At 32.0% G+C, this 20,756-nt stretch overlaps 1 protein-coding gene across 1 annotated transcript in view; it reads right to left on the bottom strand.

The window, feature by feature from the left end:
* Positions 1 to 11,888: 11,888 nt before the first annotated feature.
* LOC126884810 (male-specific lethal 3 homolog) overlaps positions 11,889 to 20,756 on the bottom strand; it is a 28,802-nt gene continuing 19,934 nt past the window's right edge. The window contains exon 10 of the mRNA XM_050651054.1: positions 11,889 to 15,235. Coding sequence (XP_050507011.1) covers positions 15,178 to 15,235 — 58 coding nt within the window. The 3' untranslated portion in view covers positions 11,889 to 15,177. The remainder of the gene's footprint in view (positions 15,236 to 20,756) is intronic.

Here is a 20,756-nt window from a genome sequence, read left to right as displayed (position 1 = left end):
CATTTAACCAGAATTCTAGAAATCTTCACATAATTTCAACCGTATTTATTTTACATAACTTTAATCAATTACGCCAAACCGATAATAAAATCACCCGAAATTACATAATACCTACTATACATGAATTATTTATAACAAAAACATTCTCTCTAAATCTGGCAACGTTGCCTTACGTCTACGACTCATGAATGAAAAATAAGAAATCACTCGAAGTGACGTCAATAACTGGTTTGAATGACGACACATTCGTAAATAAACACATTTAATAGAGATCATAGTATTGGGGAAATTTGAAGTATAAAAAATCTCGTTAGTGTGAAATTTTTCTTTTTCATTCATGATCCGGAATTGCTATCGGTTTATTTCCGTGGGAAATTCTGAACATTTGATATTAATTACATGATTAAGTTTAAATGATTTTATTTTTATTTATAGTAAGTATTATGTATTGCAAATTTCCGAGCGGTATGTGTTTTTATTTTTGGAAAAATTGGTGGTTGTTAATAATGGATCGTTGTGTAATGTAAAACCCTATCTCCATCAGGGGCGGCTTTACCTATTGTGCAGGGTGTGCGGTGCACACGGGCGCCGGGGTGTTGGGGGGCGCCGAGCGCCAAAGAGCGGGTCCTTTACTTTGTTTTTCAACATAAAATATGCTTTAAAACGATTAATGAAAATTACATTGGATTCTACAATACCTTTGGATATTTTAAATTACTTGTATACAAATAAATTACTTCCAGTGTTCCCAAATTTGTTCACTGCTCTTAGAATTTACCTCACATTGCCAGTGGCAGTAGCGCACAGTGAAAGATCATTTTCTAAATTAAAAATGATCTAAGGTCAACATTATCGCAAAGTCGATTGACAAATTTATCACTAGTATATAAGTATTGAACATGAAATAAAAACTGAAGTGAGTGATATCATTCAAGATTTTGCTAATGTAAAAGCACGAAAAGTATCTTTTTTATAATTATATGTTGTAGTATGTGATGTGCGTCCTGTAATAATTCGTTAATAAATTATTATTGTTTTTTAAATAATCACAACGTTGTTCATTTTTATTCATCCAACCAATTCCTTCATAAAAGTACTATTTACTTGTGTATTGTGTACTCAAACCTGTCAAATTTCCTCAACCAATTTTTAACCTTACCTCATATCGATAAAAAAGTTCATTTTTAATTATTAAGAGGAAACAGTAGCGATCAACAGGTAGCAAAAACGTGTTCCAAGATTGCGGCTGTAATTTTGAATATTTTTTCGAGATATTTGACACACATATACGTAATATAATAAAAAATGGCGGTATAGAGCCCAATTTGAAAAATATATTAATATGTGGAAATTACTCTGTAATTAAATACAATATTAAGAAAACGAGCCTGTACCGCCATTAAGAAGAACAAAAAAATACACTTTCTTCAAATAAACTTTTTTATCCGATGCCTAGATTTTGTGTCATTTTGGAACTACTAAAATTTTTTATTTCATTAGTAGTTCCAAAATGACACAAAATCTAGGCATCGAATAAAAAAGTTTATTTGAAGAAAGTGTATTTTTTTGTTCTTCTTAATGGCGGTACAGGCTCGTTTTTTAATATTATATTTAATTACAGAGCAATTTCCACATATTAATATATTTTTCAAATTGGGCTCTGTACCGCCATTCTTTATTATATTACGAATACGTGTTCCAAATATCTACCTGTTTCGCTACCTGTTGATCGCTACTGTTTCCTCTTTTTAACAGATTTGGGTAGGTTGTTCTGACGCCGTGAATTCCTATTGGCTCCCGGTATCATTTAATATTGCAATATTTGTATCTGGATTTTTGTTTACATTATAAGCGTAGGTACCTAATACTATAATACTATAAATAGTATCTTCCCGTAGCGCAAATACGTCCGAGTTCGCGCATGATGATGTAACTGGAGAGCGGAAGTTGAATTTGAATAATGTTAAAGTTAAATGGGATTTGTATGCATTCTGTGATGCAATTATTCAATTAGCAAAATAACATTAAACTTCAATGTATTCGAAAAAAATTTAGTGTCGAGATTTCTGTCAAAATAACTGTCCAAAATAAAATATAAAATACACTAGCTTACAACAGCGAAAAATTCAAACTAATCGGACGAATGATTACGAACCATTACGAACTTGCCGGTCTCCAGTTACGTCACGACTTCAGGATGTGCAATGTCTTATCTTGTTATTTATAGTATCATGCCTAATACCCTCTAATATCCCATGTACTAGTACTAGGTAGGTAAGGTACCTATTCGACTATTCCATTTTGACTGCGCGTCCACCAAAGGGCGCCAGGGCATCGACTGCACACGGGCGCTACATGGGCTAGAGCCGCCTCTGTCTCCAATTATATCGCGACAATATCATCACCCTAAGTAAGTGTGCTGTGTGCTTTAAAACCCTTTATACTAACCCATTAAGCCCAATTTATCTTACCACAGTTAAGGCAGGACGTGGACGGCACGTGCCATGGAATAATAGAGGCGCACGTCCCCGGTGTCTCCCCGTTCCGTTATACGATAAACTAGCCAATGCTTTTCATATCAGACTATCAGACGATTCTTCAACGTTCCCCAAGATAGCCGTATCGTACACACGTCCCCGTCGTAAGATAAATTGTGGCTTATAAATAGACCAGGGCGCATCTGTAAAAATATTAGTAGGTACATTTGGACGTTGAGAGGAGACTCAATTTTTTTTGCAGAAATTGCTTGAAAATAACTCAAATAATAATATTTGAGTTATCCTCCCTCTCAAAAAGGCCCGGAACATTGTTTAAATAATCAAAATGTCAAAAAATGAAGGAAAAATTCGATTTTTTTCTTCGTTTTTTTGATTATAACTTTAAAAATATTCATTTCCGAGAAAAGTTGTACCAACATAAAAGTTGCGTAATTAAATTTTCTACAATATAGAATTGGTTGAAAATTTAAAAAATAGTCACCCTTGTTGCAAAATAGCAATAATTGCGAAAAAACCATACAAAAACAAGTATTCGCATTTTACGTTTTTCAACCATTTATGCTACACTTAACCTTCATATTTCACCCAGAAAAACTTTATGATACAGTAAAACAATACTGTAAATTTCATTAAGATCGGTTTAAAAGATTTTGCACAATAAATTTTGCAATCCAGCTTTCGCAAAAAAAAATTAATTTTTTCAAACTGTTACAGGACTGAAGATAAAGCAGATAGCAGGTTGAAATTTTTTTTGCTTATAGAAGTGTACTGTACCTTTCATTTGCAATTTGCAAAACTAAAATCTATTAACTACCACGTCGTCGTCAGGAATTTTTTTAAATAAACATTAATTATTGGTGCTACGCGCAGGACAGCGGATAGTTTGCTCTGATTGGGCATTCCAATGACCTTTGATAATGATTGATACATTTTAATTTTTATTACATTTCGATATAAATAAATAAATTTGTTTATTGCAAAATAAAAACACATGTTCTATCTTTTGAAATAACACTTTTTTAGCAAATACTTTCTTTGTTCATATTTTTTAACTTAGAGAATAAAAGTTTATTATTTTTAAACATATGCAATTGTTTAAACAATATTTCATAATCAATAATAAAATTAGTTTGATTTTTGTGAAATTAAAATATTATTAAAATACAACAAAATATAGAGTAAGAAAATAATATATTAGATAAAGATTGAAAAAATTTTTGGTGGAAATCAACTTGTGTGAATCGAACACCGCTGTCCTGCGCGTAGCACCAAAAATTATTGTTTATTTAAAAAATTTCCTGACGCCGTGGTAATTAATCGATTTTAATTTTGTAAATTGTAAATGAAAGGTACAGTACACTTCTATAAGCAAAAAAAAATCAACTTGCTATCTGCTGTATTTTCAGTCCTACAACATTCTAAATAATGAATTTTTTTGCGAAAGCTGGATTGCAAAATTTATTTTGCAAAATCTGTTAAACCGATCTTAATGAAATTTACAGGTTCTTTTACTATATCATAAAGTTTTTCTGGGTAAAATATGAAGGTCCTAAGTGTAGCATAAATGGTTTAAAAACGTAAAATGAGAATACTTGTTTTTGTATGCTTTTTTTCGCAATTATTACTATTTTGCAACAAGGGTGACTATTTTTTAAACGTTTTACCAATTCTATATTGTAGGAAATTTAATTACGCAACTTTTATGTTAGTACAGTGGAACCTCGATAAGTCGGATTAATCGGGACCGCGGCCGATCCGGGTTAGCCGGAGAATATGATAAAAATTAATAAAATACGGTACTCTTACAGATAAACTTAATTATAATTGCCAAAAAAATGAAATACTTATGTCCAGTACATCTAAATTACGTACAGTGTATACATTATTGTTTATTTCTTGGTAAAAAAACTCAGTCAAAGCGAAAACATTTTTATTTTATCTGATGAAAATCGATCCTGGTTAGTCGGACTTCCGGGTTATCGGAGGCCGACTTATCGGGGTTCCACTGTACAACTTTTTTCAGAAATGAATAGTTTTAAAGTTATATTCAAAAAAACCAACAAAAAAATCGAATTTTTGGTTCATATTTTGACATTTTGATTATTTAAACAATGCTCCGGACCATTTTGAGTGGGAGGATAACTTAAATATTATTATTTGAGTTATTTTTAAGCAATTTCTGCAAAAAATTTGAGTCACCTCTCAACGTCCACCTCAAAACAGATGCGCCTTGGACTAAAAGCCCAGCATCCTATTTATAGATCACTGAAAATTAAATTTTTTTTTCACTCTTAATAATTTGTTTAAATTTAAAGAAAAATTTTCCATAAATATTTCAGATTGTAGTAAAATTTTTGTCGTATTATTTTCAATGTCCTTTCAATAAAAAGATTATAAGTATCGGGCAAATTTCCTGACTTTGTTTATTAGGTACATATATTTAATAATAACAGTTTCATGTCGACCCTATTTTATTGTTTACTGGATATTCTTGTTGAATAATAGTTCTTGGGTCCACCATTTAAAAAAATTATTACCTCGAATTACCTAGAATCCTATATCCTATAGGATTTTATATATCGTATTTCGTATTATAAGGTCGCCGGCCGCCTCGATAGGAAAAATTTTCCGAAAAATAGAAAAGTTGAGTGACTCGACATGAACAACTTAATAAAAAAGTCTCATGAGGGAGATCATCTTCTAGTGCCGACTCCACTAATGAAAGTTGGCTACAGTCCGTCTAATTTACTTACCGTTGCACGTCATTGTTGCCCAATAGGGCTTTTCATTCACAGTCATTTGTTTCGAGCTCCTGTCTGTCAAAGGTCGTATAATCCGTGTATATTAATATTATACACAGATTATACAACATATGACAGAAGCTCGAAACAAATGACAATCGATGAAAAGCCCTATTACAAAAAATTCTTAAATTCATTTTAAATCAAATACATCACACAATTTTTGAGGAAGTAGATTATACAGTAAAACAAATTAATATTCAATATAAATAAATAAAAACTTTAGAAATAGAAAACTAGGATTAAGTTATAATCTTACGTTAAAGTACATAATAAAAACAGTAAATATAATGAAACAAATAGCACAGAATAATCTGTGGTTCCGTCATAGATGATATATGATGAGTTCAGTTATAAAGTTGGTAACAAATGTAACGTGTAAATAATTTTTTTAAAATGTTTATTTGACAAATAAACATTGCTTTTCGATTAAATTAAATGTTCAAACTGTCAAGAGGTAGGTGGGAGGCTGTTTGTGATTTAATTTAAGTGAAAAGAAATGTTTATTTGTGAAATAAACATTTTTTTCTATTTACTGACAGCAGTACAATGTATTTTGAGTTAAGTAAATTACATACATTCTTCTTTTTGCGTCAATTAATTTAATTCAAAAATTATTTTTTTGGTCACCCTGTATAAATAATGATATTACTGTTTATATTACTGAATAGAGAATTGAACACTCTTTCAAATGAGGTGCCCCACGACCCCTATTCCTATTTAAAAAATCATCGATTACGTCATCACGGTCTGATGAATGACGTCACTAATATGGAATATACGCCAAAAAATTATAATTTAAAATGTTCTGATGGCATACCTATTCCTGTTCAGCAACCCCAAAAATTACCCAAGTAATCTATTTGCATCAATGTAATTTACTATGGAATCTCTAACGCGAGAATTTCAGTGCCACCGTTGCATTTGGTTGTCTTTTTAAAGACAGATCACATGCTATGATTTTTTGTGGCGGATATTCTTGAGTTGGGATTGATTTCATGTAATCGAATGAACTATCTTTTAGTAAAGTCGTCCCAGGAACGCAACTCATCAATATTGGCAATATCATTTTAAAGTCGTCTACTTTAAATACGTGTCTGAATTGCCGATATAAATGAGTCAGATTAAATAAATTATTAGAAGAATTTTTTTACTAAGCAACAACATTTTTGTTTATTTAGTATTATTTTGTATTTTGACAACGACACCCGACTTGGGCGTCGAAACGTTAATAAAATCATTTTTAGGTAAAATTGTGGCTTATTTCCCATTTGAATATACTTGATTATAAAAATGCCACAAGAAAATAGCTTCAGAACAACATCAATGTAGTGTCGGAAAGCCTCGAAATTCCAGAAGATAAGGTGCATACCAGTCGCCTTGGGCACTAGGTGCTCCGAGGGTCAGTTGTGATGTCATATTCGTGTTCATCAACCCCAAAAAACTCCCCAGTAATTAGTGTGTATCAATTTAGTACCGAAAATCTTCGGAACTCCAGAAGATGACGTGGCCAAGCGTGACACTGGACAAAAGGTGCTCCAGTGGTCGGTTCTAATGATGTATTCGTGTTCAGCGATCCCAAAAACCCTTGAGTAATCTGTTTGCATCGATTAAGTGCCAAAAATCCTAGAAACTCATTTAGATGACGTACCTGAGCAGTATCCCTGGACTGGACCCAATGCAGGTGCTTCAGAGGTCGGTTCTGATTGCATATTCGTGTTCAGCGACCCCAAAAACCCCCGAATAGCAAAACCTGGCCCTCAATATACTGATTTTAACATGTTTATGCACTTTTGGATGCATGTTATGCGCATTTAAAAATGTAATTATGCATTTCCACCCATTTTCCTATTTATGTAGACTTTTTTCCTGACGTCATCCTGAACTCAATGCAAAAAGTCTCTAGGTGATACATTTAAAAACTGAGTAATTTGTGTTATTATTTTTCAATCACTAAAATTTATTCTTATTTTGTTGTTTAATATTACGTAGATAAATTGAATATTATTATTCTCAATGTCACGATTTTATGTAATTTTTTATGAGATAATTTTCTTTAAACGCAATTATCACTTTATAATACGTTGAAATATATTTATTAAATTGTATCAGCCCAGAATAAATCTATTATTATTCACAGGATTAGTAATACATGTTTAAAAAAGATACCATACTCTGTAAAAGGTAATTTTACTGATTTCTCGAAAGTTCGCATGGAATTCCGGAACTTAGTTTTTTCAGCGGATTCTGTGTAGAGGATATCTAGTATGACTCACGCTGTGATTTAGGAAGTTGAAGGATGTCTGATCGTGTAATGTAATACATTATAAACGCAAGTCATTCTAAAATCTCTTTGGTAATACAAGGAAGTAGCAGAGTTGAATGAAATAAATAATTAATAAATTAAGTAAAGTACGTAGGTACTCCAAACTTAGTCAAAGTGGTAAACGAATTAAGTTCCATGACTTTCCTTTTATCTCTAGGAATGATTAAAACTATCGAAAATATCTACCAGAACAACACAATAAAAGTAAAAGTAGAAGAACTAACTGACCAAATTGGTCAGGTCACTGTCAGATTTTGGGTTAGATCACTGTTGATCTGAGCGCCTCAATTAATTAAGTACCTACTCTTTTTTTTATATACTAATAGGGAACTTGCACATTTTTTTATTACCCACATAATAATGTTCAGTTTTGTATAAAAATGAGATTTCCAAAATTTTACGCTTCAAAAACTCATAATAACTTAAAGTTACAGTACAAATTTAAAGTCTTCTGTATTTTCAAATAGTTCAAACGGCCCGTTACGTCACATAGTTTATCTATATGGTTATAATTAGGTATATTCTTCTTCTTCTTCTTTAGTTTATTGGCCTCCACCTACTTGGGTATACCTCGTCGCGGAATAAAGGAAAAATATTTATATTCTATTAACATTTATCGTATGTCATTGTAATAATATATACCAGTTTGTTGACATTGACATTGGAGTTTGATAATATAAGTTATTGAAGGAAAGGAAAGAAGGTTTACTACGGAAAATAAAACCATTTTGTAAGAGTACAAGTTTTCTATGAATAGTTCAAACGATCAAAAACACTTGTAACGTCATATAACTGTATTTTCTACTGACGTTTATAACGTCTAATTTAAAATTCTGTTTACTTTGTTGGAAGAATGTAATAGCTATTTGTATAACAAGGGAGGAAAGTGCTACTTTTCCTCCCGAGAATGAAGTTTACTGCCCGACGCGTAGCGGAGGGCAGTAATCATTCAAGGGAGGAAAAGGCACTTTACTCCCATGCTTTACATATGGTTTTTCCACCTTCCTCAAATTAATAACAAGTCATTTTTCATTTTTACTTAATTTATTTATGTAAATAACCAACAAAATTTATTAAAACTAAAACTAACAAGTAGGTACAATATAACTGTCAACTGTCAAATATAAGTAAATTATTAATGTAAACATTCTTAAATCAAAATAACAATTTACTGTTTTTACCATTCTGCAAAATACAGGGTGTTATATTTATTACTGAAAAAATAGTTATTCCCGTCCTGAAATGTTGAACTTACTCCCTCAAAAATATATTACATGTTGTTGTTCCTTCCTAATTTTTTTCTTTGAAGTAGATTGAATTACGCTTGGCATACCATCCAATCTATTTTATGTTGTAAACTAAAGCGACAATCAAAATAGTCAAATAAACATCAAATCACACTCCTTGACGAGTAGAAACATAAATTAACACCCATAAAACGCAACTTAGCAGTTTTACTCCAACTAAAACACAACTTGCTGGATCAAGCAGTTTTACTCGTATAAAGTGAGTCTTTTACTCGAATTTATGATAATGACCCTTAAGTAATCAAATACTCAATGAATTATGATTATGTATTTGACTTTTAGTCAGAGTATGTTTTCCCTTCTCATCTATGGGTTTATTAGGCACAAACATTATTTACTGTTACTGGTGAACGGGTGGTTTCCTGCAGTGAAAGATTGGTGTTAATAATTACCTACGACTATTATTGCAATATCCGTTGGGTTTGTTCTGCCCTGATTTTAAACTTTTCTTTTCGTGTAAAAAATATTGGACAATCTTTTTTATTTGTTGTCATTTTAAGAGGTGTGGAAATTAAATTAATTGTGCAAATGGTAAGTATCAGGTTTGTTCCAACTCGATACAAAACCGTTCTTGAACGGTTCGTGAACCGCGCAGTAACGAAAAATGTGTTACTGCGCTTAATTATTCGTTATTGCGTATGCGCGTAACGATTCAAGAACGGTTTTGTATCGAGTTGGAACAAACCTAATATAATTATTGCATAGAATAATAATAATTAATTTTAAATAGTTATAATCGGGTTTCCTCTAATAAAATCCACAATTTAGATTTTGAAAAAAAAAAGAAAATAATTAATACATTGTGTCTGCGTAACTTGGAACCATATGGGAAACTTTTTTATTATTAATTTTATGGAAACCATTGATTCTTCATAAAATGCTTTGCATAGTCTAAAAACTAAAATGCAACCAAATATAAAATTGTGTCAATCTTATGAGTATCAAAAATATGAATTTCGATCAAGAGTACCTTATATTTCACAATATCGAAAATTATTATTATGAAAAGTTGTTTGGAATTAATTAAAAACTATGTTTTAATATGCAATTACATCCTTTTAATTGAAATTTTTTTTCTCAAATTACAAATACCCAACGCCCTTTTTATTTATTAGGAATAATGCGATAACTCTTTCATTGTTATTGATTAATTAATTAATAATAACAAAAGAGTTATCACATTATTTGTAATAACTGAAAAGGTCTAATTATTAATAATAAAAGACTTATCACATTATTTCTAATAAATGAAAAGGGCGTTGTTGAAAAGTACAATTAATGTACGATAAATAGTTCTTTCTAAAAAGCTTTGCATGGTCTAAAATCTAAGTTGCAACCATCAAATTTTTTTAATTTTAAACGAGATATATGTAAAAAATATGAGTTTCGATCAAAAGTAAAGTGCCTTTCTAGATCACAATATATTTCAATTAGAAGGATGTAATTTCATATAGAAACATAGTTTTTAATGCTGAACAACTTTTCAATATTGTGAAAACTAAACGTACTTTGCTCTTGACCGAAATTCATATTTTTTGACATACCTCGTATAAGATTCATAAAATTTGATATTTAATGGTTGCATTCTGAGTTCTAGACAATGCAGAACTTTTTATGAAGAATAACTTTTTCTCATAAAATTAATAATAAAACAGTTTCCCATATGGTTCCTAGTTATGTAGACACCCTGTATAAAATTTGTTTGAAAACTTTGAAATGACAAAATATTATTGTTTATTTACTTAAATGTATATTTTTAATTTAATATGCAGGGTGCTTCATTAATGTCGCAAAAAATTTAAGGGGAAACGGGGAAAGGCGCAAAATGTCGCCTGTCAAAATTTTCAATGTGTTTTAAATGTATTCATTTTTTTTTTCGAATCCTGAGAAAACTAATAAGTATTTTTAAAAAATTTAAACGCAGAATGAAAGATAACGTTACTGCCGAGGGCCGACAGTCCCTTAAAATAAATAAAAAGTTTCTTTTGAATTAAATATTTGCAATTATTAAAAATCACACCAAATTTTCTCTTTTATTTTGACCCCTGTAACTTATTAAAATAAACATTATAGAAGTTTTCAGTGACTTTCGGCCTCAGTAATAATGTAGTTTTTCATTCTGGGTTTAAATTTTTCAAAAATATCTATTAGTTTTATACAGGATTAGTGGGGAGGAACGCAACAAACAGAAAAATTTTAATACCCCGTATCTCAGAAACAAATGAAAATCGAATAACAACATATGAGTTAATTTTGATTATTTTTACGTATATTATATAATCTTAAAGTTTGGTGCGTTCCTCCCCACTCACCATGTATAGTAGATTTAAAGGGCGCTAAAATATGTCCCGCACGCGGGCGCCAATCAGCCTTGCGATTGATACTTACGTAGTAGAAAATAGATATTATACAGGGCGTCAATAAGTTATATTTCATGAATGAAATACCATGACGCCACTTTTACTTTTCCTCCCTAGGGAGGAAAAGTATAAGTTTGCTCCCTACAATCAGGTCCGGAAAAGTATACTTTCGGTAGAGGTAGGTGGAAAACATATAAACGGATGACTTCACGACGCGTTTTGGCCTGGCTGGAATAATTTGAAGTTTTAATCGTCTTTAGGGGCCAAACGAAAGCCAAACAAAACTTTTTTATCTTTGATACACGTTATAAATTATGTTCTGTTGTGATTTATAACATTTTTTTCGAATTTAAAATTTTATGCAAGTTCCCTATTGTAAGACCCCACTTGGTGTACCTACATACTTCTCTTTCAGTTTTCTAAGCATACAATCTATACCATTCTCGTCATCTCATCTTCAGCTAGAACGGCTTGGTCCTCGCTATTTCTCTTTACATCTTTTTTAATCTGCGTATGCCAGACAAAGAAAAAAGTACTATATGGATAGTTTAGTCAGAAAAATAAGGAAATGGTAAAATATGAATAATAAAGACCCATTACTATTATCAAAATACTTTCTTTATTTCAAGACTTACACATTTAAGTCTATGACACAATCATAAACTATGCATATCACATTTATATTATGTGTTTATATTTTCTTATAAAAATAAAAATAAAAAAAGAAATAACATAATATTTCACTCAAACAAACGATGCAGATAATTTTTCATAATGTATAACATTATTTATTACCATTAGTAAGTTTTTTTTAGCACAAAATACGATTTTCTCGAAATCTCGAATTTCCTAAACCTGTTGTCCGATCTAAGTTATTTTTTAATATGTTATAGCATTATTTAACATAGCTGTAATAATATTGTTGCTAAACAGGTACATGGTCACCGGGTGTGCCAATCAAACTGAGTTTTTTCTCAAAGTTCGCATCACCCTGTGGAATATTCTAGCATTTATGAAATACTGAAATTAAAACCCAACTATAGCCTCATGTTTTCTTAACATTCTCTTTTTTGATTCATTCGCTTATGTTGGACCATAAAAAAGTTACGTACTTTAACAACTAGCCATGTTTTTTATCAACAGAGGGTGTTTTTAAATAAGTATGGCAAACTTTAAGGGGTAATTCTACATGAAAAAATAATGAATTTGCTTTATAAACGTATGTCCGCAAACGCTTCTGAGATGGGGATGTTGAAATTATTCTTACAAACTGACGATTTATTTATTGCTCTAAAACCGGTTGAGATATGCAAATGAAATTTGGTGGGCTTTAGACGTATTGTCCTTTTCATGATCATTTTTCAGTGCGTAACAAATGATAGGAAAAAGGGTAAGTCCGTGATAATACACATTTATGACATTTATTCTAACATGACATTTTAGTTAAATCTGACAGTTGTCACATTCTATTTTCAATTTGGAATAAAAACAAATCAAATATGTTTCTTGCATTTATAAAATGGTATTTTCTTTGATTTGTATAGTCTTATAAATTATACAGATTATATTTGTAATATTATTATCTAATTAAAATAAAAATTATTTTATTATGGCGCCATCTATCGACAACTAGAATAACTAGAATAAATGTTATAAAAATGTCACCGACGAAATGTAATCACCGACGTGCCTTTTTTTCTGTCACATACAATTGAATGCGTTAGAAAGAAATCGAAAAACTGTGACGCACTGAAAGATGATCATGAGAAATACTGTAGTTATTGTGCATTTTTTGATATACAATTAAGAACTTTATATCCGCCATTGGCGTGCATACTGGTCATATTACCTACGTCTTAAAACCTACCAAATTTCATTTGCATATCTCAACCGGTTTTAGAGCAATAAATAAATTGTCAGTTTGTAAGAAAAATTTCAACATCCCCTATCTCGGAAATGAAGCATTTGCGGAAATACGTTTATAAAGAAAACTGTCTTTATTTTTTCATGCAAAATTACCCCTAAAAGTTTGCCATACTTATTTAAAAACAACCTGTATTGATTCAATACATGGCTAGTTGTTAACGTACCTAACTTTTTTGTGGTCCAATAAGTGAATGAATAAAAAAACAGAATGTTGAGGCTATAGTTGGGTTTAAATTTCAGTGTTTTGTAAATGCTAGAATATTCCACAGGGTGATGCGAACTTAAAAAAAATACAGTTTGATTGGTATACCCGATATACAAAGACAATTTACCTGTCTAGCAGCATTATTACAGCGATATTCTTAAAGAATAAGACTATAACATATTAAAAAATCACTTAAATCCTAAAACAGGCTTAGGAAATTCGAGGCATCAAACATGACCCATTTTTAAGGTGGGCGGTTAATTTTGCCAGTGAGTGTAATACCAAACATAGCAACAATTTGTGCATTATAATGTGCGGCGTTAATGTCATCAAAAAAATCAAACAGCTTTTGCAGAAAGCTAAAAATCTATTTACATAATACATACCTGCACATTTGAATGGAATATAGCCAGCTTTTCCATCTTCAAAGGAAATTAATAATAAACGCTTGATATGAACTTTCTTAATATGAAAATATAAACACACTGTCGACTTACGTAGCTAAAATCTGATAGGAAGTAATAAGTTTTGAGTATTTATGATCTTTTGGTTTATTTCAAAGCTGAAGTTATATAAAAGGGGCCTTACACGGTCATTAATAATGACATGAGTTTATCAGAATGACATTAATAATGATTGTGTAAGGTTGAGAAGAGAAAGTTGGAATGACGAACAGTAATGATACGAATCCGGATTTTCTGATTTCGGCACATCATTACTGTAAGCGGGAGGAGATACTGTCATTGTCATTACTAATGATCGTTTTCTGTGCGGTAAACCATAGTTCTCAGTAAATTGACCTGTTTTCATAGTTAACACTGGCTTTTTTCCATAACTTGGGTAGATATTCAAACAGAAAAGCATGCTGCCTTTAACAAAAGATACATCTAACAGTAGTACCTTTCAAAGACACCACATGCTTCACCAAAAACGAAAATTTAATTTCTATTGCTATTGTATTAGACGATTTATTACTCGGGCGTCTCAAAATATACACTTACGCTCTTTTTCTCCGAAACCTTTTTGGTCTCAAATATACACTTTACGTTTTACTCGCCTTTTTGTACCTAATGCCATAATAATAATATCGTATGGCATTTTTGCCGAGGAAATCCTTTCGGATTGTTCCGGCGCCATTTACATCTATAACCCTGTTTTAAGTAACTAGTGTCAATGAACACTAGCCCAGGGGGACCGACGGCTTAACGTACTCTCCGAGGCACGGTGAAACGGCTCGTATCATTTTTAGAAATGAAAAATTGATTGTCGCTGGCAGGGCTCCAACCCGCGTGCTCTTGCGTATGAGAACAGTGATCATGCCGTTGAGCTACGGCCGTTCACAGAATGCCATAATTTATAGCAACACCAGCGGTTTTTGTTGGATCCATTTTATTATATCTGACTTAATGTAGTTTTATTTATGTACTAATTTTATTCAGGTATTGAAAAACGTACTCATTCTATTCAGGCTGAGTCGACCTGGGAACTATAGACATTTTTTAAAATGTTTTAGATGTTCTCGCCGGTGCTGGGATTCGATCCCCGGTCTACCTGCGTGAAAGTAAGACATCCTACCGCCTGAGTTATCCGGCTCTTGACGTAATTTTAATAAATCATTTTGCTCAAAACTAACTAATTCCTCTCAAATCGTTAAGGACTATTTAACTACTAATACTATAACGTATACCTAATAAATAATTCGAAAATAATATCACACGTTAACGTTTTCTTGTAGTTTCTAAGATCTAAAATGTTTAGAAGGCGTCAATGTAGTGTTGTTCTCCATACCAATCGGTGTGTTCATTTAAATACCTTAAAAAATATAAACAAATTATATCAAATCCAATCACTAATAAAGATGTAAGCAATGTAATAATAGAAGGGGACAGGAATAGAAACATGGAACATAACTAATAGGAAAAGGGATTGAACTGACAGAGGAAATGGAAGAAAATAAGGTAAAAATATTAGGTATGAGTAAAACAAAAAGAAGGAAAAAGGAAGCTGGCAAATAACTTAGAAGTAATAGAATTTTACAACAGATTACAAAATGAACTAGAGGAAACAAAGTAAGTTATCAATCGAAGTAGCACAGAAAACGACATTAAATATCGTTCCCATCCCACCAGATTGACAACAGGTGGAATACTTTCTTTGGTTACAACCTCCCGAGATTTTCAAAATTTATAAATCACACAGGATGCCGAGGAAATTAAGATGAGAGAATTTTAAATAATTCATAACTCATCTGCTCAGCGTGGTAAAAGTTCCAACAAGAAAGATTGCTTAATACTCCTACAAAAAAGTAAATGAATAAAAAATGTATAAACATTTTCAATTTCAAATGAAGTAAAAGTCAGACTTACTCTCAATCTTTATTATAACTTCCGACGACCGGTTTCGCTCTTTAAAAATTTGACACAAAGTTTAAAAAACTGACACCTTAAGAAAGAATTTAAGAAATTAAGAATCAATGTAGTAAAATAATCAAATGTAGTGCTCCAGACCTAACCAATCCCTCATTTTTGTTGTATCGTCCTTTGTGTTTCTATGTGAGGTGAATTTACATAACTAGCAAGTATTTATTTATTGACAAAATTTTATAACACAATGTAGGTATACCAAGAAAATATAATTTACTACTAATTTCCATTATCTGGTTCAATAGTTTATTAATATCTATCCATAGCTTATATCACTTAAAACATAGTTGCTATTCACAAACAATTACTTCTTAATACATTTACATTTCTATTTAATTTCTATTCCAATTCTCCACCCTTAAATTTGTAATGTTTTGTTTACCTACATTGCTGTTTTAATTTAAATCCACCTTTTTACTTTGTATTGCTATTTATTATATGACTGCCGATATGGCATTTTAATTACAATTTAAAAGCTTTCGATCACCCTACTCTTATTAGAACAATAGTCCCACACGAGCAGTACACGTCACAGATCAGGTATTGACCTTAAATAATCAGTTTGCAACTGCACAATCAAGTTCTAACATACACAATAATTACTCAATACATTTACGATCCAAACGTTGTCAATCTTACATTAATAATAAATAGAATTCTTTAATATATATATATATATATATATATATATATATATATATATATATATATATATAAATATAAATAAAATTAAAATAAAATAAAAACAAAATCTTTAAAATCAACACACATTAAAATTGTAAATAAGTCATTCACTAATTTGATTTACACAAACATAATAACAGACATAGATTTGCTGGTTAACTTACACCAACTATCTCATCACCCTCAAGAACTCCTAAGTCCCATAGATTTGTTTACCTTTACTGCATCGTCCGTCTATTCCACCATATCCCGTTAACATAACTTTAAAAGAAACATCATGATAATGAAAACTGATTTGATAGCACCTTGTATCCGAATCATTTTGTAACTTGTTACCTTTGACCTGAAGATGCTCTACAAATTTTACAAAATTTTAAAGAGCGAAACCGGTCGTCGGAAGTTATAATAAAGATTGAGAGTAAGTCTGACTTTTACTTCATTTAAAATGAACTCTCACATGCAACCCATTCAAGATTTTCAATTTCTTTGTAACACGAAAATGCAGCAGCTGCATAATGCTCTGGTTAAATCGGAGAGTGCAGGAAGGGTCTATACCGGTTTCGGAGGTCTTTTCCCCCTCATCAGTAGCCCCATATCATCTTCTCTCCGATTTCCCCAGGCATCACACTTTGGGCCTTTCCGTATTGCAAGGAAAGAAATGTCACGGATCAACTAAAGCCAGCTACCGAAAAACAAAGTAAGTTATCAATCGAAGTAGCACAGAAAACGACAATAAATATCGTTCCAATACAACCAGATTGACAACAGGTGGAATACTTTCTTTGGTTACACCTCCTGAGATTTTCAAAATTTATAAATTATACAGGATGCCGAGGAAATTAAGATGAGAGAATTTTAAATAATTCACAGCTCAGCGTGGTAAAAGTTCCAACAAGAAAGATTCCTTAATACTCCTACAAAAGAGTAAATGAATTAAAAATTAATAAACATTTTCAATTTCTTTACAACACGAAGCAGCTGCATATTGCTTTGGTTTGGAGCTTGGAAAGGCCCAAAGTGTGATGCCTGGGGAAATCGGAGAGAAAAGGATATGGGAGTAGTGATGAGGGGGAAAAGACCTCCGAAACCGGTATAGACTCTTCCTGCACTCTCCGATTTAAACAGAGCATTATGCAGCTGCTGCATTTTCGTGTTGCAAAGAAATTGAAAATGTTTATACATTTTTAATTCATTTACTCTTTTGTAGGAGTATTAAGGAATCTTTCTTGTTGGAACTTTTACCACGCTGAGCAGATGAGTTGTGAATTATTTAAAATTCTCTCTTAATTTCCTCGGCAGTCCTGTGTGTAACCAAAGAAAGTATTCCACCTGTTGTCAATCTGGTGGTATGGGAACGATATTTATTGTCGTTTTTTGTGCTACTTCGATTGATAACTTACTTTGATTTTCGGTAGATGGCTCTAGTTCATCCGTGACATTTCTTTCTTTGCAATATGGAAGGGCCCAAAGTGTGATGCCTGGGGAAATCGGAGAGAAGATGATATGGGGCTACTGATGAGGGGGAAAAGACCTCCGAAACCGGTATAGACTTTTCCTGCACTGTCCAATTTAACCACCGATTTACGATTGCCAGGCATTTACTACAAGTGGGTATAAGAAACGGCATGACTTAGTACGAAAGATCATTCATCAAGAGATAGCCATCAAACTGGGACTTCTCCAAACAAGCTATCACCCATACTATCAATACATTCCGGAGAATATGCTTGAGAATGACAACTACAAGCCACAATGGGACCACAATGTACTCACAGACCAAACAGTGGCACATAACAGACCAGATCTCGTATTAATACAACATTGATCTCGTATTGGTATAACACGCATTGATGTGGGGATACCTAACAACAATAACTTGCGTACTAAATACTCTGAAAAGTTCGCCAAGTACAGAGATCTGTAAATTCAAATCCGAAGACAATGGAGAATGCAAAGTACCCAGATAATACCTATTATAGTCTCTGCTCCTGTAATCACTTCGAAGAACCTAATAGAAAATATAAAAAAGGCTGGGTCTGAATGAACATCTCTGTAAGACCATGCAGAAAGCTGTACTACTCTCAACAGCCAGAGGTGTACGGAAGACTATTCTGGACTCGCATAAAGTGGCTGCAAAAGACAAGAAATGAAAGACAAAAACAGTTGACTAAAAATGGGCAAAATAGAAATATTAGAAGCTTTGAAATAACATTGTACAGAAATATTTGGGAGCGAACTGACAGAAGAACATTAGAGGAAGACTAAGTAGTGGAAAGCTTCCCAGTGATAACAGGAGAGGAAATGGACGAAGCCATAAATAGAATCAAAACAACAGGAAAAGCATGTGGGGAGAATGAAATTTCACCAAAAATGATAAAGTATCTAGGTTGGAAAGGGAAAGGAAAGAGTGTGAATAATTTGCAAAGAAGCTTGTCTCTCTCTGAGAGACCGGGAGATATTATACAGAAGTTCAGCCACGATTTTCTGAGTCCAGCATTTTGCAATACTGAAAGGGTAGACGAAGTACTTACAATCTATGGCAACATCCACAAATTTCCTGTGGCATTTTCCTGTAAAAACTAGATTTTCCCAAAAAAAAATAAAAATAGGGTTTTGCGATGAATTTCTCCTGCCATATCCGTAGAATGATAGGATACTATCGATTTTATGAAGATAATTTTTTGGGCAGGAGGGTTGCAAACGGGCTAACGGATTATATATGTATACAAACATGTAAGGAAAATAATGAAATTTTCATGATTTTCTGGGTCCTGCCAACTAAATAAATTAAACATATTTACATATTTCAAAATGATCAAAAAAATATTGGCATGACGTCTCCTAATGTTTAAGTATACTTGTCACTTGGAAAATTCTGCCGAAAATTTTCACCCTAATTCCGTGATTTTCTGAGTCCTGCCTTTAAAAAGTTATAATACTCAAATGCAATCAATACTCTTTCGGTACTCGGCAGGAAGGTTAAACGGTTCTTGTAAGACGGCAGGAGTCCTAGATTTGTAAGAAAATTCGTGAAAAATTTCACGATGTTCGGAGTCATGCCATTTTGCATATGTTTGAAGAATCTTAATATAAGTCTATTTACAAAGAAGCAGGATGGTTTTATAGTTATTTCGTAAACAGGGTGGGGCATTAGTGTGACAAAGTCCAATTATTCGTTTGTCGTAAGAGATACGAAAAAAAGTTATTTAGGTAAAACGTGGGGCAAAGACAGGATCATAATTTAAAAATATTTTCTAATATACAGGGCTACCCGTATTGACAGGGCGACACAAACTTATGTTTTTTTAATGGACCACCCTGTAAATAATTTTAAGATTCCTAAGACAATTTAACACAATTCATCTAATCCAAAAATGTTTCCTAAAGGAGCTAGAGCTCTTTGAAGATGGCGCCTTGTAATTAGTTTTTTTATATCTCCGGAACGCTTCCATTTCGATAGACAAAAACTGATCCGCTTTTTTATCTTCCAGGAATAAATCGATTCCATCAATTGCGAATCTTTAGTACCGGTCATAGGAGTGCGTTTTGGGTAGGGCAATGGTTATTTTATCGCATAACTTTTTTGTCTTTAGCTTTTAAGCATTTTTGACACTATATTACTAAATTGTGGGGTATTCTAGTACTCAAAGGTACTCTTGCTTTAAGTCGGTAGGATGCACTGTTTTCTAGAAAAATCAACTTCAAAATTTTTCGTATTTTGAATTTAAGAAAAATTTGAAAAAAAAAAATAAAAAAAACGGTGTATTTATCGACTTAAAGCAAGAGTAACTTTTAGTACTAGAATACCTCATAATTTAATACTTTACTGTCAAAAATGCTTAAAAATTAAAGCAAGTTATGAGATTTCATTGATCTACACAAGACGGAGGCCTATGATCGACACTAGAAATTTACAATTGATAAAATCGAATCATATCTGGAAGAGAAATAAACGTACCATTTTTAGTTTTTCTAGTTTTTTTTTTTCATTTTTTTTTTCAATTTCAAAAACCGAAAAATTTTTCAAATCGATTTTTCTAGAACATGGCGTATCGTACCGACTTTAAGCAAGAGTACCTTTTAGTACAAGAATACCCCATAGTTTAAAAATCCAGTGTCAAAAATGCATAAAAGTTAAATACAGAAAAGTTATGCGATAAAATATTCGTTTCCCTACACTAAACGGACGCCTATGACCGGTACAAAAAATCGACAATTATTGATGG

This window comes from Diabrotica virgifera, chromosome 5 (genome assembly GCF_917563875.1).
Source record: "Diabrotica virgifera virgifera chromosome 5, PGI_DIABVI_V3a".
In the NCBI taxonomy this organism is placed as follows: domain Eukaryota; kingdom Metazoa; phylum Arthropoda; class Insecta; order Coleoptera; family Chrysomelidae; genus Diabrotica; species Diabrotica virgifera.
This window is presented reverse-complemented; position numbering and strand designations above follow the sequence as displayed.